Source organism: Procambarus clarkii, unplaced genomic scaffold (assembly GCF_040958095.1).
Source record: "Procambarus clarkii isolate CNS0578487 unplaced genomic scaffold, FALCON_Pclarkii_2.0 HiC_scaffold_134, whole genome shotgun sequence".
NCBI lineage: Eukaryota > Metazoa > Arthropoda > Malacostraca > Decapoda > Cambaridae > Procambarus > Procambarus clarkii.
The window spans coordinates 366,096-392,750 of record NW_027189167.1 but is presented as its reverse complement, the minus strand read 5'-3'; the positions used below and the strand labels follow the sequence as shown (position 1 = coordinate 392,750).

At 49.0% G+C, this 26,655-nt stretch overlaps 1 protein-coding gene across 1 annotated transcript; it reads left to right on the top strand.

The window, feature by feature from the left end:
- The first annotated feature begins 20,746 nt into the window (after positions 1 to 20,746).
- Positions 20,747 to 23,577, top strand: LOC138360949 (RNA-binding motif protein, X-linked-like-3). Its single transcript, XM_069320436.1, has 3 exons — positions 20,747 to 21,260; positions 21,446 to 22,124; positions 22,893 to 23,577. Exons 1-3 carry the CDS (start codon positions 20,747 to 20,749, stop codon positions 23,575 to 23,577), a joined length of 1,878 nt encoding a protein of 625 aa, XP_069176537.1.
- The last annotated feature ends 3,078 nt before the right edge of the window (positions 23,578 to 26,655 follow it).

The window sequence follows — 26,655 nt, the reverse complement described above, 5'->3', positions numbered from 1 at the left end:
TCACACTTCCATCTATTGCCATTATACTTTCGTCTCCTGTCATCATACTTCACTTCCTCGTCTTTACCGACGATTCTCCCTTTCGTCTCTTCATTTATCCGCGACATCCTGTTTGACTTCCATCGAGTCCTCGGCTTTCTTCTATTCCTCCATGATTGTATCATCTTCCTCTTCTCGCACTTCTCACCTCTATACCACTCCATTTCTTCTCCTTCAACTCTTCTTCGTTCCCTAAAAGTTTCTTCGGGCACTGTATTACAACCAACAGCACTCAACCATACATGTCGCTCTACCTCTCCTAGAGTGCTCGTAAGCATCTCTCCACACATACTGTCTCTTCTCCTTTCACTTTCTCGGCTACTACTCTTCTTCACTATCTTTCCTCCACGTTTTCTGTGAAACATGTCAACTCCTGACATCTCGAACAACTTAACTCTACTATCCAAATGCCTCTGTGCTCGTGAACAACTTGACGCTCTACTCCCGTCCTCAGTATGTCCACATCCTTCCTCATTCCTACTCAGCACAGTTGCTTTCGCCTTCCAACTCTTAATTTCAGCAGTCTGGGCTCTACTCAGGTCAACTCTCTTCACATGAGTTTTCTTCAGCTGGGTCATCTTCACTTTTGACCTCACCGAGACTTCATTTTCCTGGGCTGGACCTTCATCAAACAGCCGTGCTATATCTATGTCGATATCTTCCACCGGCTGAATCGACACTGTCTCACCTTCTCCAGTGTCTTCCTTGTCGGCCACCTTTGCCTTCATCACTATCGAGACAGGGTTTTCAATGGCTTGGCGGTCTCCTGACTCATCTCCTCGGATGTCAGTCAGGTTCACTCTCTCAGGTGTCCCACCCGTGCCGTGGCCTTCTGGGCACTCCTCTGGCACAGTCTCCGCTATGACTCTTGGCAACACCTTTGTCCCGCACAAGTCATTCCCCAGGATCACTTGGACTCCTGGAACAGGTATGTCGGGGCATACTCCCAACATCACCTCCGCCGACACATATTCCGACCTTAGCTGGACAGTACATACGGGCATGTCACTCTCAGACAATAACCCATATACTCTCATCTTACTCCTGCCAGCTAACCGTCGATCATTCCCAATCAGGCTTCTCGTAATCAAGCTCTGATTAGCTCCGGTATCCCTTAAGATACCCACTTCTATCTCAGGTTGGCCTCCTACACTGATCCAACCTTTACTCATGAACGGCCTATACCTCTCATTCACTAAGTTTGCTCTCTGTGGTTTGTCTTGGAACACATTAATATATTTACCTCGGGGGTCACACATGGCCAGGGTCACAACTCTCTTGCCCTGCCTACAGTCTCGCATCACGTGACCCAATCCGTTACAATTGTAACACCTCACCTGGGAAAAGTCTCTTCTATACGTACCAGAGTAGCTCTGACTCTGCCCACTCGTATTGGAGTTCCTCGGGCCAGACGTACTACTCGTACTCTGTGGGGCTTTACTGGACTCTTGATTTCCTGGATAACGATCAGTTTCTCGTTTTGCTCCTCCATCTTCACTTTCAGACGAAGTGCGCGACCTACTCTTCTGAGTTTTAGGGTACTTACTTTTATCTGCCCATTTATCAAAATTCTTCTCATCCCAGACTCTTCTGGGTCTCTCATAATTTCTTCCTCCCCAGACTCCACTGGGTCTGCCATTGCTGCGTCTCACCTCGCTTCTCACTCTGTTCTCCCTCAAGCTATTGTATGCTTCAGTAATCATATCCGCCCTATCTGCGGCATCTTTCACCTCCTTTATCCCTGCTTCTTGGATCTTGAACTTTGTTTCGGGATGCATCATCTCCATGACCATCAGTTGCTTCAGGTCAGCGTAAGATCCAAATCCAGCAGCCTCAATCCACTTCTGGAATCGTCTTTCCAGATCTCTTGCTGTCTCAGCAAACGTACATGCTCCAACTTTGATCATCTCTCTGAAGCGCTTCCTATAAGCTTCTGGGGTTAACTGAAACGAGCGCAATATGCTGCTCTTTACTGTGGCGTAATCCTGGCACTCTTCCAGTGACAAATGGGTGTAAGCCTCCCTGGCTGCACCGGTCAATCTTAACTGGACCAGCTGGGCCCATTCCTCCTGTGGCTACTCCTTGATACTGGCTACTTTCTCAAAATGCTCGAAGAAGCTCTCTGCCTCTTCGGGCACAAACAAGCGAATGTCCTTCTCCCTAACCCTAACCTCTGGTGGGTGTGATACCTGGGTGGTGCTCTCTGGCAACCCATGTTCAATCCTTTGCTCAGCCAAGGTTCTATTCGCTTCTATCTGCATTTGTTTTGTTCTCTCTTTTTCTTTTTCGACCTGGGCTTTTTCTTTTTCGACCTCTAGTCTTGCTTTCTCTTTTTCTTTCTCCTGTTCCAACTCCAGTTCTCTTACTCTGGTTTTCTCTTTTTCTACTTCCAGTCTGGTTTTCTCTTTTTCTACCTCCAGTCTGGTTTTCTCTTTTTCTATTTCCAGTCTGGTTTTCTCCTTTATCTGGAGTTCTAATTTCACCTTTTCCAGCTGGAACTGTCTCTCCTTGTCCTCACGCTGTTGCTGCATCTGGAGCTCTAACTGGAATCTCTCCAAGCTCCTATTCCGGCTGCTCCTGCTACTGCGGCTATTCTTGCTACTCCTACTTGATCCCTGGGATCTCACTTCATCCTGCCCATCATCCTCCTTTCCACTTTCAGCTCCTTTTTGGGCTCCTTGCTCTGCCGCTTCACTTCTGGCTCTTAACTGCCTCAGGATCTCATCCTTCATCCCAGCTACTTTAGATGCTTTCAACCTGATGCCACATTTTTCTGCTATTTGTTTCAATTGATCCCTCGTGCAACCTTCCAAGTCCTCAGGCTTGCCTGACTCCACAAATGCTTGCACCTTATCCATCTTGTCCTGTGAGTCTTCCCAAGAGAGAGAATATACACCTGCGGTCACACAGTTTATCTATTTCAGCAAGGGTGTACAAATCCACTCTTGGACAGGGTGTGGGTGTGTCAGTTCACTCTCCCGGACAGGCCCCCAATTTATTATAGTCTGTGGGTTGGTTGGTGTTGTTGTCGTTGATCCTTCTCTACGGACAACCCAACCCACAACTCGGCAGAGTGCTTTTACTTCACTAGGAGATCACACTAGGCGTTTCTGGCTCTTGGAGAGGGGCTCGACGTCACACGTTTAGGGGATGCGGCTCCAACACTTAGCCTCGTTGTCACGTGCACACACCCACTCGAGCCGCTGTGACTCCCCACTCTCTCCTTAGGTGATATGATCTCCTCGATCCCCCTTTGACTTATTAATATTACCTTCTACCCTGTCCACAACAGTGGTTCTTGGTTCTTTCTCTCTCTTTCTCTCCTTCTTTACTACCTCCTAGGAAGACTCACTAGGACAAGGGCAAACACCAGCAAATTGGGATACATTTACTGGACAAAGCACATACACGATACATACACACACATAATAATAATGAATCCTATACTCTATAATATTACAATCAGGTTGCACTCCAACACCATCAGAACTCTATTATCAGCTTATCAAGTGGTATCCTACCTCCTGGTTCACCACCTGATACTATCAAAGACCTCAAGTTGATCAAGTCTACATACACTGTTGCACCATCAGCAAGATAATATATATATAGAAAATCAGCATTTGAATGCAATCACATATATCAGTATAAATGTTCATTGATACACAACAATGATCCATCGATCACTGTCAGTCCTGGAACGCATACATCTGTAGGTAATCCAGCCTACGACTGTAACTCTAAACTTCAGTATAAAACACTCCTTGACATAAGACTGCAAACAACCACTCACCTCTCACTGCGTCTTGCACACTAATGACAACCAAACACTATCAACTCCCTACAAGTAATCCACCGGAACTTCCCTTCCACCTCTGGAAGTTCACTACCCTAATATCTTTAGGTTCTTCCGGGCTTCACTACCAGGATCCTCTGCAGCTCCTCCAGGCTGCTATCATGAAGTTTCCTTGAGCAACTACGGTGCTTCACCCTTCTGCTAGGTTCCTCCACAGCTCTCTTGGCTGCTACACCACCTCTACAGAAGCACGTGACACTCCTCTTCACTGCTTCTCCTCACAGCTCGAGGTCCTCGCCTCCACTATCTTGGAGTCTCATCAGCTACTTCATCTGCTGGCTTCGAAGTTCTCAGCAACTTCTTCCCCAAAGACAAACCTGCAACCCATCGACACTCCAATAAAATGTTTCCCCTTTAACACATGAACAAAAATATTCACACAATATGTTTGTCTCCAACCTCTATCTGTCCTCTATATACAGTGAGAGTGGACTCCCCCGTTTTGGGCGGGTCCATACTCCACCTCGCCTGGCGGCGGTCCTCACTCGCTGGGAGGGTCTTCCTCCGTCAGGAGCCAGGCTCCCTCAGTCGCCCGCCAGCGCTCAGAGGGGATGGACGTCGCTCCGTGTTCCTCCCTCTCCACTCTCTTATTTCAGGCCTTCTGCCTTATTAAAACATGTCTAACTTATAAATAAACGTCGCTACTGTCGCTGGGCACACGACCAACTACAAGCAATCACTATGAACTGGCGTATATCGTGCTTACCACAGATCGTCTGGTCGAGGGCGCTTCTTCCTCTGACGAGGCTTGGTCAGGGCGCTCCACGGCCCACAATAATGCCTCCGGGCGGCTTAATATTCACTAATTATCGCCCACGACTTGAGACCACACGTCCCCAGCTCGATTCCACAGCTGATACGTCTGCACACTTCTCTTCTCTTCGAGATATATCACTAGGGGTTCCCTTCTGACGGGAGCTCAACGGAGCGCGGCTTTTCCCCTGCGATGTCTGGCCTCAAGTGAGGTCAAAGCCCCTCCAGAAGCGAGCCTCACGCCTCCAGCAAAATGTCCACATCTCCTAGCCAGTCATTTATCTGTTTTCTTCTTCATTGCCCATAATCTCAAATTGTTATACATATCCAAGCAACTATTTTACATATGCGTTATCACCTCAATATTTGCTAGACCTTCTAATCAGGTCAGGCTTGATGAATAACTCTCAAGGAGGGAGACTCGTTTCTCCTGCAGGCTGAGATCATAACACATCACAGCTTCCAGGGGCGGGCTCTCATTGGTCACTCATGTCACATGACCACAGTCAGCCAATCGCCAGCTTGCTGGCGTCTTCATATTTTAAGCACAATCCAAGCGGGGCCGTTGCTATTTTGTATGTACTAGGGGCGTAAGCCCTCATACAAGCCAAAACTAAAATAACAGTTTCAGTCCGAAAAAGTACTTTTGCTAGTTCTCACCTATGTCAAACTGATCCCGGCAACATAGTTAATCTGCAGGGTGTATAGACATGATTTTTCTCGCTAGATAAGGGAATATGTAGGAGAGGGCACCGTAACAACTGTTACAAGAAATGTACGCGCTGGGGTCATATTATGTCATGAGAAATGTACAGGCTGGGGTCAGATTATGTCATGAGAAATGCACAAGCTGGGGTTAAATTCTGTCACGAGAAATGTACAGGCTTGGGTCATATACTGTCACGAGAAATGTACAGGCTGGGGTTAAATTCTGTCACGAGAAATGTACAGGCTTGGGTCATATACTGTTACGAGAAATGTACGGGCTGGGGTTGTATACTGTCACGAGAAATGTACAGGCTGGGGTCATATACTGTCACAAGAAATGTACAGGCTGGGGTCATGTACTGTCACGAGAAATGAACAGGCTGGGGTCAAGTACTGTCAAGAGAAATGTACAGGCTGGGGTCATATACTGTCACGAGAAAATAAGAAACCTAGTCCAATATAACTGATAGTTACTAATGAAACTGCTTCAAGCATCTTGATGAATTGAAAAAGAGTTCTAAGAACAATGAGAGAGATTTCAAAGGCTCTCCCTCTAGAATGATATGAACAGGCAGAAATAAATACAATGATAGAACACACAAGGAGCAGGGCAGAGAAAAGGATTGAAGGGAGGAGAGTGGGCAATATAGCCAGCAAGAGGAGGGAGTGAGACAGGAGACAAGAGATTCCTAATTCCCCTAGGAAACGCGAGAGCAACACCTACATAGTAGAAATATAGTGTTAAAATATGTAAACAGGTAACATGCCGAATGAGCAGCTAGAACCCCAGGTAGAAGGAACCAGTTCCTAGGCTTGGCAAGGAACGAAAAACTAGAATACCTCTAGCTCCTCCCCCAAACCAAACATACCAGAAATCCAACATATCTACAGACTTACTTCCACCAACATTCCCCCGTAGAGATGTTGAAGGACGTACCTAGGCTGGAAACTAGTCATTCAGAGGACAATACAACAGTAGGGGCTCTACCCAGCAAACAATTTTAGATTGCCACAACATATCTGGAAAGTATTTCAAAGGATTGGAAGCGTTTGTTTTATCGTATCAGATACGATATTGTGTGTGGACTTAAATAGGTTTCCAAAACTTATAACCAAAACCTACGTATCTAACACTAATTTGAGATGTTGTGGCAACTTTACAATCCTAACCTGAATCATTCATAATCCATTCGTATACCAATATGAATCTCTTATGAAAGGTTTGAGCCTATAATCTGAACCCTTTTCACATCTTTGTGTTTAAAGTTAAATTTCTTGAAATTAAATTATATTTTATATTATATTATTTTTATTATATTTTATATTATATTATTATTTTCAATTTAAATATTAAAACCAATTTAAGGGTAAAAAAATCTAATAATTTATATTTCTTTTATTATTTACTAACAATTATAATTATTTACTAATGGAGAGAGGGGAGGCTGTACGGCGGAGAGTGGCGGCTGTGGTGGACAGTGGCGGATAGTGGCGGCGGGCGGACAGTGGCGGCGGGCGGACAGTGGCGGCGGCGGGCGGACAGTGGCGGCGGCAGGCGGACAGTGGCGGCGGCGGGCGGACAGTGGCGGCGGTGGCGGACAGTGGCGGCGGTGGCGGACTCTGGCGGCTGTGTCTGGCGGTGGTGGCGGGCGGTGGCGGGCGGCGGCGGCTGTGATGAGTGGTGGCGGCTGTGGTGGGTGGTGGCGGCTGGCGGTGGTGGGTAGTGGCGGCGGTGGTGGTGGGTGGTGGTGGCGGCGGCGGCTGGTGGTGGTGGGTGGTGGCGGCGGGTGGTGGGTGGTGGCGGCTGTGGTGGGTGGTGGCGATCGGCGGTGGTGGGGGCTGGTGGCGGCTGGCGGTGGCGGCTTGCGGTGGCGACTGTGGCAACGGGCGGTGACGGCTGATAGCGGGCGGTGGTGGCGGCTGGTGGCAGGTGGTGGTGGCAGTGGTGGCGGCTGGTGGTGGCGGCTGGTGGCGGGCAGTGGCAGCTGGTGGCGGCTGGTGGTGACGGCTGGTGGCAGTGGCAGCTAATGGCGGCTGGTGGTGGCAGTGATGGCGACTGGCGGTGGCGACTGTGGCAACGGGCGGTGGCGGCTGATGGCGGGCGGTGGTGGCGGCTGGTGGTGGTGGCAGCTGGTGGCGGCTGGTGGTGGTGGCAGCTGGTGGCGGCTTGTGGTGGTGGCAGCTGGTGGCGGCTGGTGGTGGTGGCAGCTGGTGGCGGCTGGTGGTGGTGGCAGCTGGTGGCGGCTGGTGGTGGTGGCAGCTGGTGGCGGCTGGTGGTGGTGGCAGCTGGTGGCGGCTGGTGGCGGGCGGTGGTGGCGGCTGGTGGTGGTGGTAGCTGGTGGCGGCTGGTGGCGGTGATGGCGGCTGGTGGTGGTGGTGGTGGTGATGGCGGCTGGTGGCGGGCGGTGGCGGGCGGTGGCGGCTTGTGGCGGCTGGTGGTGGCGGCGGTGGTGGGTGGTGGTGGTGGTGGGTGGTTGTGGCGGCGGTGGTGGGTGGTGGTGGCGGCTGTGGTGGGTGGTGGCGGTGGTGTCGGCGGCCGCTGTGGTGGGTGGTGGTGGTGGCGGCGGCGGCTGTGGTGGGTGGTGGCGGCGGCGGCGGTGATGGGTGGTGGCGGCGGTGGTGGTGGGTGGTGGTGGCGGCGGCGGTGATGGGTGGTGGCGGCGGTGGCTGGTGGTGGTGGGTGGTGGCGGCGGGTGGCGGTGGTGGGTGGCGGTGGCTGGTGGCGGCTGGTGGTGGGTGGTGGCGGCGGGTGGTGGGTGGAGGTGGTGGCGGCGGGTGGTGGGTGGAGGTGGTGGGTGGCGGTGGCTGGTGGCGGGTGGCGGCTGGTGGTGGGTGGTGGCAGGTGGCGGCTGGTGGTGGGTGGTAAGTGGTGGCGGGTGGCGGCTGGTGGTGGGTGGCGGGTGCGGCGGGTGGTGGCGGGTGGCGGCGGGTGGCGGCGGGTGGTGGCTGGTGGCGGCCAGCTGGGACACACCCTTCACCACTGAAGGTCTGAGCACAACTAACCATATGTCTCTCTCACCACCAGCCCAGTGTTGCCAGCTCGCGCTCTCAAAATGTTTCCTTCAAAGATTGTATATTATCTTTGAACAACAAGTTTGATTATCAAGGAAATAATGCATATATTATTGTCACATTAATACTGTGCAATATCTTATTACATTCCTGCTAAATAATTATAATTTGAAACAGGACAAAAAATTCAACATATATATAAAAACCAACATTAGAGATCAGGAGGCCTAGGCCTAGGCCTATCTGTGACCACACATCCTGCTTTGCTGGCCTGCTACCCTCTCACACCTCACACTCTTAACTCTCTCATAATCACTCTCACTCTCAATCACTCTTACGCACTATTACTCACTCTTACTCTCAATCACTCTTACACACTATTACTCACTCTTACTCTCAATCACTCTTACGCACTATTACTCACTCTTACTCTCAGTCATCCTTACTCACTCTCATACTCACTCTTACTCTGTCACTCTTACTCTCTGTCATTCTTACTCTCTGTCACTCTTACTCTCTGTCACTCTTACTCTCTGTCACTCTTACTCTGTCACTCTTACTCTCTGTCACTCCTACTCTCTGTCACTCTTACTCTCTGTCACTCTTACTCTGTCATTCTTACTCACTCTCAGTCACCCTTACCCATTCATACTCACTCTCTCACTCTTACTCTCATACTCTTACTCTCAATTACTCTTACTCTCAATCACTCTTACTCCCAATCACTCCTACTCCCAATCACTCCTACTCTCAATCACTCCTACTCTCATTCTTACTCTTACTCTTACTCCCAATCACTCTTACTCTCAATCACTCTTATTCTCATTCTTACTCTCACTCTTACTCTTACTCCCAATCACTCTTACTCCCAATCACTCTTACTCTCAATCACTCTTACTCTCAATCACTCTTACTCTCAGTCACTGTTACTCTCATTCTTACTCTTACTCACTCTTACTCTCAATCACTCTTATTCTCATTCTTACTCCTACTCCCAATCACTCTTACTCCCAATCACTCTTACTCTCAATCACTCTTACTCTCAATCACTCTTACTCTCAATCACTCTTACTCTCACTAACTCTCAATCACTCTTACTCTCACTCTAACTCTCAATCACACTTACGCACTATTACTCACTCTTACTCTCAGTCATCCTTACTCACTCTCCTACTCACTCTTACTCTGTCACTCTTACTCTCTGTCACTCTTACTCTCTGTCACTCTTACTCTCTGTCTCTCTTACTCTGTAACTCTTACTCTGTCACTCTTACTCTCTGTCACTCTTACTCTCTGTCACTCTTACTCTCTGTCACTCTTACTCTCTGTCACTCTTACTCTCTGTCAGTCTTACTCTCTATCACTCTTACTCTGTCATTCTTACTCTGTCACTCTTACTCACTCTCAGTCACCCTTACCCATTCATACTCACTCTCTCACTCTTACTTTCATACTCTTACTCTCAATTACTCTTACTCTCAATCACTCTTACTCCCAATCACTCCTACTCCCAATCACTCCTACTCTCAATCACTCCTACTCTCATTCTTACTCTTACTCTTACTCTTACTCCCAATCACTCTTACTCTCAATCACTCTTATTCTCATTCTTACTCTCACTCTTACTCCCAATCACTCTTACTCCCAATCACTCTTACTCTCAATCACTCTTACTCTCAATCACTCTTACTCTCATTCTTACTCTTACTCACTCCTACTCTCAATCACTCTTATTCTCAATCTTACTCCTACTCTCACTCTTACTCCTACTCCCAATCACTCTTACTCCCAATCACTCTTACTCTCAATCACTCTTACTCCCAATCACTCCTACTCCCAATCACTCCTACTCTCAATCACTCCTACTCTCATTCTTACTCTTACTCCCAATCACTCATACTCTCAATCACTCTTATTCTCATTCTTACTCCTACTCTCACTCTTACTCCCAATCACTCTTACTCCCAATCACTCTTACTCTCAAGCACTCTTACTCTCAATCACTCTTACTCTCAATCACTCTTACTCTCATTCATACTCTTACTCACTCTTACTCTCAATCACTCTTATTCTCATTCTTACTCCTACTCACACTCTTACTCCTACTCCCAATCACTCTTACTCCCAATCACTCTTACTCTCAATCACTCTTACTCCCAATCACTCTTACTCTGAATCACTCTTACTCTGAATCACTCTTACTCTCAATCACTCTTACTCTCACTAACTCTCAATCACTCTTACTCTCACTCTAACTCTCAATCACTCTTACTCTCATACTCACCCTTACTCTCAATCACTTTTACTCATTCTGTCACCCTTACTCACTCTGTCACTCTTACTCACTCTCAGTCACTCCTACTCACACTTACACACTCTCTGGCACTCTCACTCACCTTCAGTCACTCTTACTCACTCTTACCCACTCTCGCTCACTCTTACTCACTCTAGTTAATAAGAACACGCCAATATAAGACAACAAAACGTTTTCAGATTCTTTCACACCACTTTCCAGCAACTTTTATAATTTATATAAATTATCTTAGGGAATAATACATAAATTATATATTTAAACATGATATTAGTGTTTAGTGGAATGCATAAGGAGTCAAATTGTGTTAAAAAGAGCGATTTTTAGAAAATTTTGAAAACTACTTTTTTCTGATCATATTATAACAAAATGGATTTTGAACATTTCACTCAGCCAATATATATCATTCACAATTTATTAATGAATTTAAAAAAAAAAACACCATAAATTTTATATTTAAACATGTAAAAACTATTTGTAATACATTAGGAACAAAAAAGTTGTAGAAAAACAATTTATTATAAAACCTTTGTGTTTGGATTTTTTGATTAAAAGTTTCTCAAAGGCTCTCCTGCACCATTCTCAATGCAAATCATTCCCATGCCTATGGGAAGAGATAGACAAACGTTTTCTAGATGATTTGTGTTTGCTGGGTAAAGATCTGGTACACCAAAGCTAATGGATTGTCTGATAACACATGTGAACTTGACTAAAGGACTGAAGAAACAGACCCTAATATAATAGCATTATTAGACACCAAAGTAACTGGTATAGTTAGCATTTCCCAAGGAAATTCCAAATAATGAGTAGCGAAAGACTACTGAGAGGAGAAAAAGATTGTAGAAGAAGTAGTAGAGAGGAACACTCCTGATGCAACATGTCAAAGAGGAAACAAGAAGGGATAGTGACCAAAGAGCTAGGCTAGATCTGAAGCAACTACAGGAACTGGATGTGACAAAACCCGCGGAACCAGATAAATATCGCCTTGGATACTAAAACAGGCAGCAAAAACCCTTGTACAGCTTGCCATAACATTTAATTTCTTCCTAGAAATGGGAGAAGATCCTGAAAGCTGGAAAATGGGTTATATGGTACCACTCTACAAAAAATGGTGAAGATAGAAACCATTAAATTAGAGACCCATATCACTAACAAGTATTCCATGCAAGTTGCTAGACAGACAGTTTAGAAGCAGGCTACCACCTACCACCTAAATGCCTGCCCACAGGCAGGCAGAGTGTAGAGAGGTTACAAGTGGAGTATCACAAGGTACGAATTTAGGGCCCATCCTGTTTCTAATATATATGTCAAAGGCATATAATAGAAATGACAGTAAATAGGCTCCATATTAATGTTTGCAGATGATGCAAAACTAATGACAAGAGTCAGGTCAGGGATAGATTGTGATGCATTGCAAGCGGATTTCAACACACTCCAGAGGTGGTCTGAAAATTGGCTGCTAGAATTTAACCTAGCCAAATGCAGTGTTATGGTGATTGGAACAGGAGTGCGAAGATCATTACATCAGAATAGGATGAAGTAAAGACTAATTCCTTAATCAGAAAAGGAAAAAACCTGGAAGTGGACATAACCCCAAATTTAATGTCAAAAGCACACATTAGCAGAATAACGACAGCCGCATATGACATATTCGCCAACATCCGTGTATCCTTCAGAAACGTGGAGAAAGGACTTTCCCAGGCCTTATATACAGTGAATGTGTGATCTATTCTTGAATATGCATCCTCAGAATTTAACCCTTAGCTGAAAAATTGCTAGGAAACTGGAAAATATCCGAATACATGCAACTAAACTCGTTCCGGAGCTGAAGGGATTGAGATATGAGGAAAGACAGAGAGCACTTGATCTTACAATGCTGGAGGAAAGGAGAGATAGTAGGGACATGATAACAACATATAACATTCTAAAGAAAATTGACAAAATTGACAAAGCAGCATTGTTCAAAGCTAGGAGTAAAACATGGGGGTCATAGACGAAAACTAGAGATGCAAATGAGTGACTGAGATGAGGAAGAACGTTTTCAGATAGAGCTATCAATAAATGTAATAGATTAGATGCAGGAGTCGTTGGAGCTAATTCGAGTCAGAATATAAATGTATATATGATGAAAACTCGAGAAATGAATCAAGAACAACAAGGTGAGTACACACGCACACAAAGTGGGCTGAACAAAGCAGAGAGTAGCGGAGCAACAGAGTACCGGAGCAACAGAGAACAATGAATTACTGTGAACGGGAAAGACGTCAGAGTGGCGTGATGTCACCAACAGAGTCACACAAGGTACTATACTTTGCTTCAATGTCAAAAGAGTTTGGAAAAGGTGGGAGGGAGGAAGAAGAATGAGGAGTTGAAATTCTTGAAGAGGATGTAGATGGGGAATAAGGTGGCTAGAAAATTTGGTGGCCTATCCACCGCGGGTTGCCTTAGAGTACTTTTCAAAGATCTTGTTATTGGGTTTGTTCTTCTGACGTGTGTTTGGGAGGCGGGAGGCGGCGTGGTAAGCTGGGTGGGCTTGATGGGTCTGTACCAGGGCTGGAGGTGAAGTGGGGAGTAGCATGATGTGTTGGCGTTTGGTGGAGATGTCTCAGTCTTGGTTCTTCATCTGGCTTCTTTCTTCTGCTGCAGGTGGAGGTTTTCCTTGTGTTCTAAGTCTTCTCGCGCTTCTGTGTCCTCTGTTTTTTCTTTGTCTGAGACTTCTATCTTGTTGACATGGCCGTGCTGTCGTTGGAGCTTGGCGAGGAAACCTCCATGAGAAAGTCTTGCACACAGTTGGTGTTGAACTGGTAGTGGGGTGATGGTGCTCTTACTGAGATTTCCTCGTCTGAAGAGTTCGAAGCGTCGTCTGGAGCCGGTGGTTAGTCTTCGGTCGAGCAGCCTGGATTTGGTTCTAGTGTGGTGGAGTGGTGGTTGCAGCTACCACGGGAGCTTTGGTGGTGATGCTGGCAGGTGTAGGCAGTACATCGGAGAGCGCATCGGCTATGATGGTGATTGTTGGATCGTTGGGAGCTGGTGTGGACGGTGTATCCGTTTGTGCAGCTTGGGTCATGGGTGGTGCTGGAGTCTGGGTTGAGGTCGTCCTTGTATAGTGCTTGTGGTAGTCTCTGTTGTAGTACAGTATCACAAGGTACTTGGACCCATCCTGTTTCTGATATATGTAAATGATCTTCTAGAGGGTATACTCATTCTTCTCAGTGTTTACTTATAATGCTCAGACTATGAGAATGAGTAAGACACAGGAAGAAAAGCACAGCCTGCAAGATAACATAGAGAGACTGATGGAATGGTAATAAATGGCTACAAGAGTTTAACGCAAGTGTACAATGATTAAAATAGGTAATGGAAGTATAAGGCCAATCACAAGGTACGAGTTAGGAGATGAAGTCCTTCAGGAATCAGGTAGAGATCAAGGGATTGATATCACAAGGAACCATTTCCTAAAAGCCTATATCGAAAGGATATCTTCAGCGGTATATACTACGCTGGCCAACATGAAAACGGCCTTCAGAAACTTGCGTAAAGAATCATTGAGAACCTCCTGTACCACATGTGGAACACCAATCCTAAAGTATCAGATCCAGCGTGGAAGCAGTACCTATCTTTAAAACAGACATAGCTAGAGGGATTCATAGGTATTCCACGAGGCTAGTCCCTGAGCTGAGAGGTATGAGTTCGAGGAAATGCTATTGTAATTATGTGTAACGTCCTTGGAAGACAGAAGAAATGGGGGAGGCATAATTACCACCTACAAAATTCCCAGAGCAATTGACATCATTGATAAAGACAAACTATTTACAATAGGTGGAACACTCACACGGGAACAGCAGTGGAAACTTAGTGCTCATATGTGCCACAGAGACAAAATAAATAGTTTTTTCAGTGTGAGAGTTGTTAAGAAATAGAATGCCTTATTAAGTGATGTTCTGGATGGAGACTCCATTCGCAGTTTTAAATATAGATATAATAGAACCCATTAGGCTGAGGAACCCGCACACCAGTTGATCAACAGTTTAGAGGCGGAATCAAAGAGTCGAAGCTGAAATCCTGCAAGCACAACTAGCTGATTACAAATAGGTGAGTACACACACAGTGCCTCCTGATCAATGTTCAGGGATTGTAATCCTGAGGCTAGGGGTTGCAATCCTGAGGGCAGGGGTTGCAATCCTGAGGGCAGGGGTTGTAATCCTGAGGGCAGGGGTTGCAATCCTGATGGCAGGGGTTGTAATCCTGAGGGCAGGGGTTGTAATCCTGTGGGCAGGGGTTGTAATCCTGAGGGCAGGGGTTGTAATCCTGAGGGCAGGGGTTTTAATCCTGAGGGCGGGGGTTGTAATCCTGAGGCTAGGGGTTGCAATCCTGAGGGCTTGGGTTGTAATCCTGAGGGCAGGGGTTGTAATCCTGAGGGCAGGGGTTGTAAAATGAGGGCAGGGGTTGTAATCCTGAGGGCAGGGGTTGTAATCCTGAGGGCAGGGGTTGTAATCCTGAGGGCAGGGGTTGTAATCCTGAGGGCAGAGGTCGTAATCCTGAGGGCAGGGGTTGTAATCCTGAGGCCGGGGGTTGTAATCCTGAGGCTAGGGGTTGCAATCCTGAGGGCCGGGGTTGTAATCCTGAGGGCAGGGGTTGTAATCCTGAGGGCAGGGGGTTGTAATCCTGAGGGCAGGGGTTGTAATCCTGAGGGCAGGGGTTGTAATCCTGAGGGCAGGGGTTGTAATCCTGAGGGCAGGGGTTTAATCCTAATGGCAGGGGAAGTAATCCTGAGGGCAGGGGTTGTAATCCTGAGGGCAGGGGTTGTAATCCTAATGGCAGGGATAGTAATCCTGAGGGCAGGGGTTGTAATACTAATGGCAGGGGCTGTAATCCTAATGGCAGAGGTTGTAATCCTGAGGGAAGGGCAGGGGTTGTAATCCTGAGGGCAGGGGTTGTAATCCTGAGGGCAGGGGTTGTAATCCTGAGGGCAGGGGTTGTAATCCTGAGGGCAGGGGTTGTAATCCTAATGGCAGGGGTTGTAATCGTGAGGGCAGGGGTTGTAATCGTGAGGGCAGGGGTTGTAATCCTAATGGCAGGGGTTGTAATCCTGAGGGCAGGGGTTGTAATCTTGAGGGCAGGGGTTGTAATCCTGAGGGCAGGGGTTGTAATCCTGAGGGCAGGGGTTGTAATCCTGAGGGCAGGGGTTGTAATCCTGAAGGCAGGGGTTGTAATCCTAATGGCAGGGGTAGTAATCCTGAGGGCAGGGGTTGTAATCGTGAGGGCAGGGGTTGTAATCCTAATGGCAGGGGTAGTAATCCTGAGGGCAGGGGTTGTAATCGTGAGGGCAGGGGTTGTAATACTAATGGCAGGGGCTGAAATCCTAAGGGCAGGGGTTGTAATCCTAAGGGCGGGGGTTGTAATCCTGAGGCTAGGGGTTGCAATCCTGAGGGCAAAGGTTGTAATCCTGAGGGCAGGGGTTGTAATCCTGAGGGCAGAGGTTGTAATCCTGAGGGCAGGGGTTGTAATCCTGAGGGCAGGGGTTGTAATCCTAATGGCAGGGGTTGTAATCGTGAGGGCAGGGGTTGTAATCGTGAGGCCAGGGGTTGTAATCCTGAGGGCTTGGGTTGTAATTCTGAGGGCAGGGGTTGTAATCCTGAGGGCAGGGGTTGTAATCCTGAGGGCAGGGGTTGTAATCCTGAGGGCAGGGGTTGTAATCCTAATGGCAGGGGGAGTAATCCTGAGGGCAGGGGTTGTAATCGTGAGGGAAGGAGTTGTAATCCTAATGGCAGGGGTAGTAATCCTGAGGGCAGGGGTTGTAATCCTGAGGGCAGGGGTTGTAATCCTGAGGGCAGGGGTTGTAATCCTGAGTCCAGGGGATGTAATCCTAATGGCAGGGGTTGTAATCGTGAGGGCATAGGTTGTAATCCTGAGGGCAGAGGTTGTAATCCTAATGGCAGGGGTTGTAATCCTGAGGGCAGGGGTTGTAATCTTGAGGGCAGGGGTTGTAATCCTGAGGGCAGGGGTTGTAATCCTGAGGGCAGGGGTTGTAATCCTGAGGGCAGGGGTTGTAATCCTGAAGGCAGGGGTTGTAATCCTGAGGGCAGGGGTTGTAATCCTGAGGGCAGGGGTTGTAATCCTAAAGGCGGGGGTTGTAATCTTGAGGGCAGGGGTTGTAATCCTGAGGGCAGGGGTTGTAATCCTGAGGGCAGGGGTTGTAATCCTGAGGGCAGGGGTTGTAATCCTGAGGGCAGGGGTTGTAATCCTGAGGGCAGAGGTTGTAATCCTGAGGGCAGGGGTTGTAATCCTGAGGCCGGGGGTTGTAATCCTGAGGCTAGGGGTTGCAATCCTGAGGGCCGGGGTTGTAATCCTGAGGGCAGGGGTTGTAATCCTGAGGGCAGGGGGTTGTAATCCTGAGGGCAGGGGTTGTAATCCTGAGGGCAGGGGTTGTAATCCTGAGGGCAGGGGTTGTAATCCTGAGGGCAGGGGTTTAATCCTAATGGCAGGGGAAGTAATCCTGAGGGCAGGGGTTGTAATCCTGAGGGCAGGGGTTGTAATCCTAATGGCAGGGATAGTAATCCTGAGGGCAGGGGTTGTAATACTAATGGCAGGGGCTGTAATCCTAATGGCAGAGGTTGTAATCCTGAGGGAAGGGCAGGGGTTGTAATCCTGAGGGCAGGGGTTGTAATCCTGAGGGCAGGGGTTGTAATCCTGAGGGCAGGGGTTGTAATCCTGAGGGCAGGGGTTGTAATCCTAATGGCAGGGGTTGTAATCGTGAGGGCAGGGGTTGTAATCGTGAGGGCAGGGGTTGTAATCCTAATGGCAGGGGTTGTAATCCTGAGGGCAGGGGTTGTAATCTTGAGGACAGGGGTTGTAATCCTGAGGGCAGGGGTTGTAATCCTGAGGGCAGGGGTTGTAATCCTGAGGGCAGGGGTTGTAATCCTGAAGGCAGGGGTTGTAATCCTAATGGCAGGGGTAGTAATCCTGAGGGCAGGGGTTGTAATCGTGAGGGCAGGGGTTGTAATCCTAATGGCAGGGGTAGTAATCCTGAGGGCAGGGGTTGTAATCGTGAGGGCAGGGGTTGTAATACTAATGGCAGGGGCTGAAATCCTAAGGGCAGGGGTTGTAATCCTAAGGGCGGGGGTTGTAATCCTGAGGCTAGGGGTTGCAATCCTGAGGGCAAGGGTTGTAATCCTGAGGGCAGGGGTTGTAATCCTGAGGGCAGAGGTTGTAATCCTGAGGGCAGGGGTTGTAATCCTGAGGGCAGGGGTTGTAATCCTAATGGCAGGGGTTGTAATCGTGAGGGCAGGGGTTGTAATCGTGAGGCCAGGGGTTGTAATCCTGAGGGCTTGGGTTGTAATTCTGAGGGCAGGGGTTGTAATCCTGAGGGCAGGGGTTGTAATCCTGAGGGCAGGGGTTGTAATCCTGAGGGCAGGGGTTGTAATCCTAATGGCAGGGGGAGTAATCCTGAGGGCAGGGGTTGTAATCGTGAGGGAAGGAGTTGTAATCCTAATGGCAGGGGTAGTAATCCTGAGGGCAGGGGTTGTAATCCTGAGGGCAGGGGTTGTAATCCTGAGGGCAGGGGTTGTAATCCTGAGTCCAGGGGATGTAATCCTAATGGCAGGGGTTGTAATCGTGAGGGCATAGGTTGTAATCCTGAGGGCAGAGGTTGTAATCCTAATGGCAGGGGTTGTAATCCTGAGGGCAGGGGTTGTAATCTTGAGGGCAGGGGTTGTAATCCTGAGGGCAGGGGTTGTAATCCTGAGGGCAGGGGTTGTAATCCTGAGGGCAGGGGTTGTAATCCTGAAGGCAGGGGTTGTAATCCTGAGGGCAGGGGTTGTAATCCTGAGGGCAGGGGTTGTAATCCTAAAGGCGGGGGTTGTAATCTTGAGGGCAGGGGTTGTAATCCTGAGGGCAGGGGTTGTAATCCTGAGGGCAGGGGTTGTAATCCTGAGGGCAGGGGTTGTAATCCTGAAGGCAGGGGTTGTAATCCTGAGGGCAGGGGTTGTAATCCTGAGGGCAGGGGTTGTAATCCTGAGGGCGGGGGTTGTAATCCTGAGGCTAGGGGTTGCAATCCTGAGGGCCGGGGTTGTAATCCTGAGGGCAGGGGTTGTAATCCTGAGGGCAGGGGGTTGTAATCCTGAGGGCAGGGGTTGTAATCCTGAGGGCAGGGGTTGTAATCCTGAGGGCAGGGGTTGTAATCCTGAGGGCAGGGGTTGTAATCCTAATGGCAGGGGTTGTAATCGTGAGGGCAGGGGTTGTAATTGTGAGGGCAGGGGTTGTAATCCTAAGGGCAAGGGTTGTAATCTTGAGGGCAGGGGTTGTAATCCTGAGGGCAGGGGTTGTAATCCTGAGGGCAGGGGTTGTAATCCTGAGGGCAGGGGTTTAATCCTAATGGCAGGGGAATTAATCCTGAGGGCAGGGGTTGTAATCCTGAGGGCAGGGGTTGTAATCCTAATGGCAGGGATAGTAATCCTGAGGGCAGGGGTTGTAATACTAATGGCAGGGGCTGTAATCCTAATGGTAGAGGTTGTAATCCTGAGGGAAGGGCAGGGGGTTGTAATCCTGAGGGCAGGGGTTGTAATCCTGAGGGCAGGGGTTGTAATCCTGAGGGCAGGGGTTGTAATCCTGAAGGCAGGGGTTGTAATCCTAATGGCAGGGGTTGTAATCGTGAGGGCAGGGGTTGTAATCGTGAGGGCAGGGGTTGTAATCCTAATGGTAGGGGTTGTAATCCTGAGGGCAGGGGTTGTAATCTTGAGGGCAGGGGTTGTAATCCTGAGGGCAGGGGTTGTAATCCTGAGGGCAGGGGTTGTAATCCTGAGGGCAGGGGTTGTAATCCTGAAGGCAGGGGTTGTAATCCTAATGGCAGGGGTAGTAATCCTGAGGGCAGGGGTTGTAATCGTGAGGGCAGGGGTTGTAATCCTAATAGCAAGGGTAGTAATCCTGAGGGCAGGGGTTGTAATCGTGAGGGCAGGGGTTGTAATACTAATGGCAGAGGCTGTAATCCTAAGGGCAGGGGTTGTAATCCTAAGGGCAGGGGTTGTAATCCTGAGACTAGGGGTTGCAATCCTGAGGGCAGGGGTTGTAATCCTGAGGGCAGGGGTTGTAATCCTGAGGGCAGAGGTTGTAATCCTGAGGGCAGGGGTTGTAATCCTGAGGGCAGGGGTTGTAATCCTAATGGCAGGGGTTGTAATCGTGAGGGCAGGGGTTGTAATCGTGAGGCCAGGGGTTGTAATCCTGAAGGCAGGGGTTGTAATCCTGAGGGCAGGGGTTGTAATCCTGAGGGCAGGGGTTGTAATCCTGAGGGCAGGGGTTGTAATCCTTAGGGCAGGGGTTGTAATCATAATGGCAGGGGGAGTAATCCTGATGGCAGGGGTTGTAATCGTGAGGGAAGGGGTTGTAATCCTAATGGCAGGGGTAGTAATCCTGAGGGTAGGGGTTGTAATCCTGAGGGCAGGGGTTGTAATCCTGAGGGCAGGGGTTGTAATCCTGAGGGCAGGGGTTGTAATCCTGAGTCCAGGGGTTGTAATCCTAATGGCAGGGGTTGTAATCGTGAGGGCATAGGTTGTAATCGTGAGGGCAGGGGTTGTAATCCTAATGGCAGGGGTTGTAATCCTGAGGGCAGGGGTTGTAATCTTGAGGGCAGGGGTTGTAATCCTGAGGGCAGGGGTTGTAATCCTGAGGGCAGGGGTTGTAATCCTGAGGGCAGGGGTTGTAATCCTGAAGGCAGGGGTTGTAATCCTAATGGCAGGGGTAGTAATCCTGAGGGCAGGGGTTGTAATCGTGAGGGCAGGGGTTGTAATCCTAATGGCAGAGTAGTAATCCTGAGGGCAGGGGTTGTAATCGTGAGGGCAGGGGTTGTAATACTAATGGCAGGGGCTGTAATCCTAATGGCAGAGGTTGTAATCCTGTGGGAAGGGCAGGGGTTGTAATCCTGTGGGAAGGGCAGGGGTTGTAATCCTGAGGGCAGGGGTTGTATTCCTGAGGGCAGGGGTTGTAATCCTGAGGGCAGGGGTTGTAATCCTGAGGGCAGGGGTTGTAATCCTGAGGGCAGGGGTTGTAATCCTGAGGGCAGGGGTTGTAATCCTATGGGCGGGGGTTGTAATCCTGAGGCTAGGGGTTGCAATCCTGAGGGCAGGGGTTGTAATCCTGAGGGCAGGGGTTGTAATCCTGAGGGCAGGGGTTGTAATCCTGAGGGCAGGGGTTGTAATCCTGAGGGATGGGGTTGTAATCCTAATGGCAGGGGTTGTAATCGTGAGGGCAGGGGTTGTAATCGTGAGGGCAGGGGTTGTAATCGTGAGGGCAGGGGTTGTAATCCTGAGGGCAGGGGTTGTAATCCTGAGGGCAGGGGTTGTAATCCTGAGGGCAGGGGTTGTAATCCTAATGGCAGGGGGAGTAATCCTGAGGGCAGGGGTTGTAATCGTGAGGGCAGGGGTTGTAATCCTAATGGCAGAGGTAGTAATACTGAGGGCAGGGGTTGTAATCCTGAGGGCAGGGGTTGTAATCCTAATGGCAGGGGTAGTAATCCTGAGGGCAGGGGTTGTAATCGTGAGGGCAGGGGTTGTAATACTAATGGCAGGGGCTGTAATCCTAATGGCAGAGGTTGTAATCCTGAGGGAAGGGCAGGGGTTGTAATCCTGAGGGCAGGGGTTGTAATCCTGAGGGCAGGGGTTGTAATCCTGAGGGCAGGGGTTGTAATCCTGAGGGCAGGGGTTGTAATCCTGAGGGCAAGGGTTGTAATCCTGAGGGCAGGGGTTGTAATCCTGAGAGCAGGGGTTGTAATCCAGAGGGCAGGGGTTGTAATCCTAATGGAAGGGGCTGTAATCCTAATGACAGAGGTTTTAATCCTGAGGGCAGGGGTTGTAATCCTGAGAGTAGGGGTTGTAATCCTAATGGCAAGGGTAGTAATCCTGAGGGCAGGGGTTGTAATCGTGAGGGCAGGGGTTGTAATACTAATGGCAGGGGCTGTAATCCTAATGGCAGAGGTTGTAACCCTGAGGGTAGGGGTTGTAATCCTCCGGGCAGATTTTGTAATCCTGAGGGCAGGGGTTGTAATCATGAGGGCAAGGGTTGTAATCCTGAGGGCAGGGGTTGTAATCCTGAGGGCAGGAGTTGTAATCCTGAGGGCACAGGTTATAATCCTGAGGGCAGAGTTTGTAATCTTGAGGGCAGGGGTTGTAATCCTGAGAGCAGAGTTTGTAATCCTGAGGGCAGGGGTTGTAATCCTGAGGGCAGGGGTTTTAATCCTCGGGGCAGATTTTGTAATCCTGAAGGCAGGGGTTGTAATCATGAGGGCAAGGGTTGTAATCCTGAGGGCAGGGGTTGTAATCCTGAGGGCAGGGGTTGTAATCCTGAGGGCAGGGGTTGTAATCCTGAGGGCAGGGGTTGTAATCCTGAGGGCGGGGGTTGTAATCCTGAAGCTAGGGGTTGCAATCCTGAGGGCAGGGGTTGTAATCCTGAAAGCAGGTGTTGTAATCCTGAGAGCAGGGGTTATAATCCAGAGGGCAGGGGTTGTAATCCTGAGGGCAGGGATTGTAATCCTAATTACAGGGGTTGTAATCGTGAGGGCAGGGGTTGTAATCGTGAGGGCAGGGGTTGTAATCGTGAGGGCAGGGGTTGTAATCGTGAGGGCAGGGGTTGTAATCGTGAGGGCAGGGGTTGTAATCCTGAGGGCAGGGGTTGTAATCCTGAGGGCAGGGGTTGTAATCCTAATGACAGGGGTAGTAATCCTGAGGGCAGGGGTTGTAATCGTGAGGGCAGGGGTTGTAATCCTAATGGCAGGGGTAGTAATCCTGAGGGCAGGGGTTGTAATCCTGAGGGCAGGGGTTGTAATCCTAATGGCAGGGGGTAGTAATCGTGAGGGCAGTTGTTGTAATCGTGAGGGCAGGGGTTGTAATACTAATGGCAGGGGCTGTAATCCTAATGGCAGAGGTTGTAATCCTGAGGGAAGGGCAGGGGTTGTAATCCTGAGGGCAGGGGTTGTAATCCTGAGGGAAGGGAAGGGGTTGTAATCCTGAGGGCAGGGGTTGTAATCCTGAGGGCAGGGGTTGTAATCCTGAGGGCAGGGGTTGTAATCCTGAGGGCAGGGGTTGTAATGATGAGGGCAAGGGTTGTAATCCTGAGGGCAGGGGTTGTAATCCTGAGGGCAGGGGGTTGTAATCCTGAAGGCAGGGGTTGTAATCCTAATGGAAGGGGCTGTAATCCTAATTACAGAGGTTTTTATCCTGAGGGCAGGGGTTGTAATCCTGAGGGTAGGGGTTGTAATCCTAATGACAGGGGTAGTAATCCTGAGGGCAGGGGTTGTAATCGTGAGGGCAGGGGTTGTAATACTAATGGCAGGGGCTGTAATCCTAATGGCGGAGGTTGTAACCCTGAGGGTTGGGGTTGTAATCCTCCGGGCAGATTTTGTAATCCTGAGGGCAGGGGTTGTAATCATGAGGGTAAGGGTTGTAATCCTGAGGGCAGGGGTTGTAATCCTGAGGGCAGGGGATGTAATCCTGAGGGCACAAGTTATAATCCTGAGGGCAGAGTTTGTAATCCTGAAGGCGGGGGTTGTAATCCTGAGAGCAGAGTTTGTAATCCTGAGGGCAGGGGTTGTAATCCTGAGGGCAGGGGTTGTAATCCTCGGGGCAGATTTTGTAATCCTGAAGGCAGGGGTTGTAATCATGAGGGCAAGGGTTGTAATCCTGAGGGCAGGGGTTGTAATCCTGAGGGCAGGGGTTGTAATCCTGAGGGCAGGGGTTGTAATCCTGAGGGCGGAGTTTGCAATCCTGAGGGCAGAGTTTGTAATCCTGAGGGCAGGGGTGTTAATCCTGAGGCCAGGGGTTGTAATCCTGAGGGCAGCGGTTGTAATCCTGAATGCAGAGGTTGTAATCATGAGGGCAGAGCTTTTAATCCTAGAGGCCAGGGGTTGTATTAATAAGGGCAGGGGTTGTATTAATAAGGGCAGGGGTTGTGTTCCTAAGGGCAGGGGGGGGGTCGATTCACTGTCAAGGCAGAAACAGATTCTTTCACCTGATACATCTGCTCATCTAGGAGTAAATAATTACCTGGGAATTAGCTGCTACTTGCTTCATCCTAGGGATGTGTATGTACTCACCTGTTTGTGCTTGCGGGGCTTTGGCTCTTTGGTCCCGCCTCTCAACTGTCAATTAACTGATGTACAGATTCCTGAGCATACTGGGCTCTGTCATATCTACATTTGAAACTGTATGGAGTCAGCCTCCACTACATCACTGCCTAATGCATTCCATCCAATAATTACTCTGACACTGAAAAAGTTCTTTCTAACGTCCCTATGGCTCATGTGGGTACTAAGTTTCCACCTGTGTCCCCTTGTTCGCGTACCACCAGTGTTGAATAGTTTATCCTTGTCTACCCGGTATACAGACAGACAGACAAGACAGATACACAGTCACCGGTTAGATCATCCAACAGACAGATGGACGGACCGACAGACAGACAGACAGGGAGACAGAGAGACGGACGGACAGACAGACAGTTAGTAACTTTCTAACTGACCTGAAGAACCCTAAGAGGATATTTATCCTCGAGACAAAAAAAAATCGAGGGTTTGCATTACGCATTATATTTCATTGTTATTCTCTGTACGTGCTTAAGGTAAGATCCCACTATCCCATGTGCTCGCCAACCCTTCTCAGTCTCGACTTGGCAACACGTCTATGCACACCTCTCCGCTTTCAAGTAAGTCTACCTTCTTCTTCTTCTTACTGCAAAATGTTTCTCATCACTTTTGCTACCTCTTTCTACTTTACTTCTGTTAACTTTACTTCTGTTAACTTTACCCGATGTGAGGGATCTAGATCACTCAGCTAGTTTTCCTAGTTTCTAGATTGGGCTAGACACTTTAGAAATTGAAGCTTTCAAAATAACATATGCTTGTTGGGTGTTGAATGAAAGTTTATGTCACGAACTATCACTTGAGAGTAGTTAGAAGTCTGTGATTGCTCTGTAGAGAGAATTACAGAGATTTTCCTGTTTCTGTGAAGTAGGATGTGAGTTTCTTGGACTAAAACCGTTAGAGGTGGGGGGGAGAGTGGGGTGAGCGCTGCCTCTTCCCCCCACCACATGGGAGACATCACGCCACTCTAGGCCTCACCCTCCTTGTGACGCCACGGGACGCCCGAGGGTGACGGAGAGAGATGATTGGTTTGGGGCCCGTGGGGTCCAAGCCTAGTTTTGGCGCGAAGAACTATGATTGGGAGCGACACGAGGAGCTGTGCCGGCTCCAAGCTGATTGGTCTAGGCATTGTAGGGAGTAGGTATGGGTATCTGGTGTTCCTTAGCCCGCGAAATCTTCAGTTTTAATTGGGCGGCTCGGGAAGGAAGAGGTGTTTGGGTGGGGGCGGCACGCTTGCCGCCTCCACCCCTTGTTAATCGCTTCTGTCGTCCAAATTACTCGATTGGTGGCACTCCTGCCATCAGGGGTTGTGTCAAGGCCTAATTAAGTGAATTGGGGCCAGGGATTTACGGAAGAAACAGTAAAAAGCTAAGAGACCGTTGACTGTGTGAACGCATGAGGCAGGCTGGCAGATCCTCATGGAGTATCAGATTGATCCCTCATCCCTCAGGTCTGAGTATCCTGTCTAGTGGCAATGGACAATTGATGTTGGGCAGTGTACGCGTATGTGATATTACAGGCCCATGTTGGACTTTGCATTCCACCTGGCGGTGGCCATGTGGTGACGCCACCAACCGTTGTCACCCCAGTGTAGAACAAAGGCATGGTTCCAGAGTGATGGGGTTGAGATTCCTCAGCCGCGTGGGTACTCTTGTGGGCGGCACCCATGTGCGCGCCTGCCCACGGGTGGAGGCCAAACACCACCCCGCCCGCCAGCCCGGCCGGTGGGTGTTATGACGTCATACGCCACTCAGGCCACCCGCACGCAGGCCACCCAACCCCGCTCTCTCTCAGCTTGGGAGGGGCGCTGTGGCCACCTGCCTTGGCCACATGCCTTGGCCACTTTCCCGGGACAGCCTAGGGCCACATCTTGTCGACGCATGAGGAGCAATCAGCTAAGTGTTGTCAGCTAGTGTGGTAGTAACTTTGGTAATGAGGAAAATAAGGGAAGAAGGCAGTAGAAAGGAGCCGTGAGTACAATAAAAGTTGTTAACAGTGAGGAAGCAGCTGAGAGACAGCAGTCTGTACTGTCGTCCAGGTGGCTGGTTGGGATGTACCTGGAGATGGATGTTGTACACGGTACCACACAAGTAGTTATATATATATTTATATAAGTGTGTAGACTGACTGGAGTGTGTGACCAGTCAGTGTAGAGATTTACCATATAAGTGATCCAGCCTGTCGATTCTATATAATCGTTCAGGCTGGATTAATGCCATAGAGTACAGTAAAATTATAATCATTAGATGTAGTCAGGGATGTCAGTGGGGACCCCTGAAGTCTGTGTAATTAGTTGCACATTAGCACATTACTTGATGAATAATTTTCATGGATTATATGAATGTCATTTCGATGTGTTCATTTGCATGTTTGTGTACTGTGTTGTGTGGCAAGTCATTAAGTGTGATTGCTGACTGATTGCCTAATGATGTCATTAGCATGTGGGGTATGCTGACGGCATCATTATGTTGCAGGTTTGTGCAGTGTTGGTATCAGTTTATACAATAATATTGCCCCAGGAACTGTATTGAGGGTTCAAGGGACCTCTAGGATTATTCAGGGGAATTTTTAGTGCTTAATGAGAGCAGGCAATTGATGGATTAATTGCCTGGCTGAAGTATGTGTGTGTTCACAGTATTCCTTTGCAAGCGGGTGCAAGAAGTAAAAGAGGGAGAGGGGCAGTAATATTAGTATACGTGTGTGTGTTGCACAACCGTGTGTTTTTATTGTGTGGTCACAGTAATTAGCGAGTTGCAGTGCTGCAACTATATGTGGGTAGTGCTGATATGTTGTTGCATGCCATTATAGTGTGACCTATGTAACGCTGGGGTTACTTTGTTTCTTTAAGTTATGTTG

Excerpts from the sequence above, each read along its gene's own strand:
- LOC138360949 (XM_069320436.1), top strand. The coding sequence starts at position 20,747 with ATGGGCGGGGGTTGTAATCCTGAGGCTAGGGGTTGCAATCCTGAGGGC. Across the intron at positions 21,261-21,445 it reads CTGTAATCCTAATGGCAGAG|AGGGCAGGGGTTGTAATCCT; the intron begins GTTGTAATCCTG and ends GTTGTAATCCAG. Across the intron at positions 22,125-22,892 it reads GGTTGTAATCCTGAAAGCAG|GGGTTGTAATCCTGAGGGTA; the intron begins GTGTTGTAATCC and ends TCCTGAGGGCAG.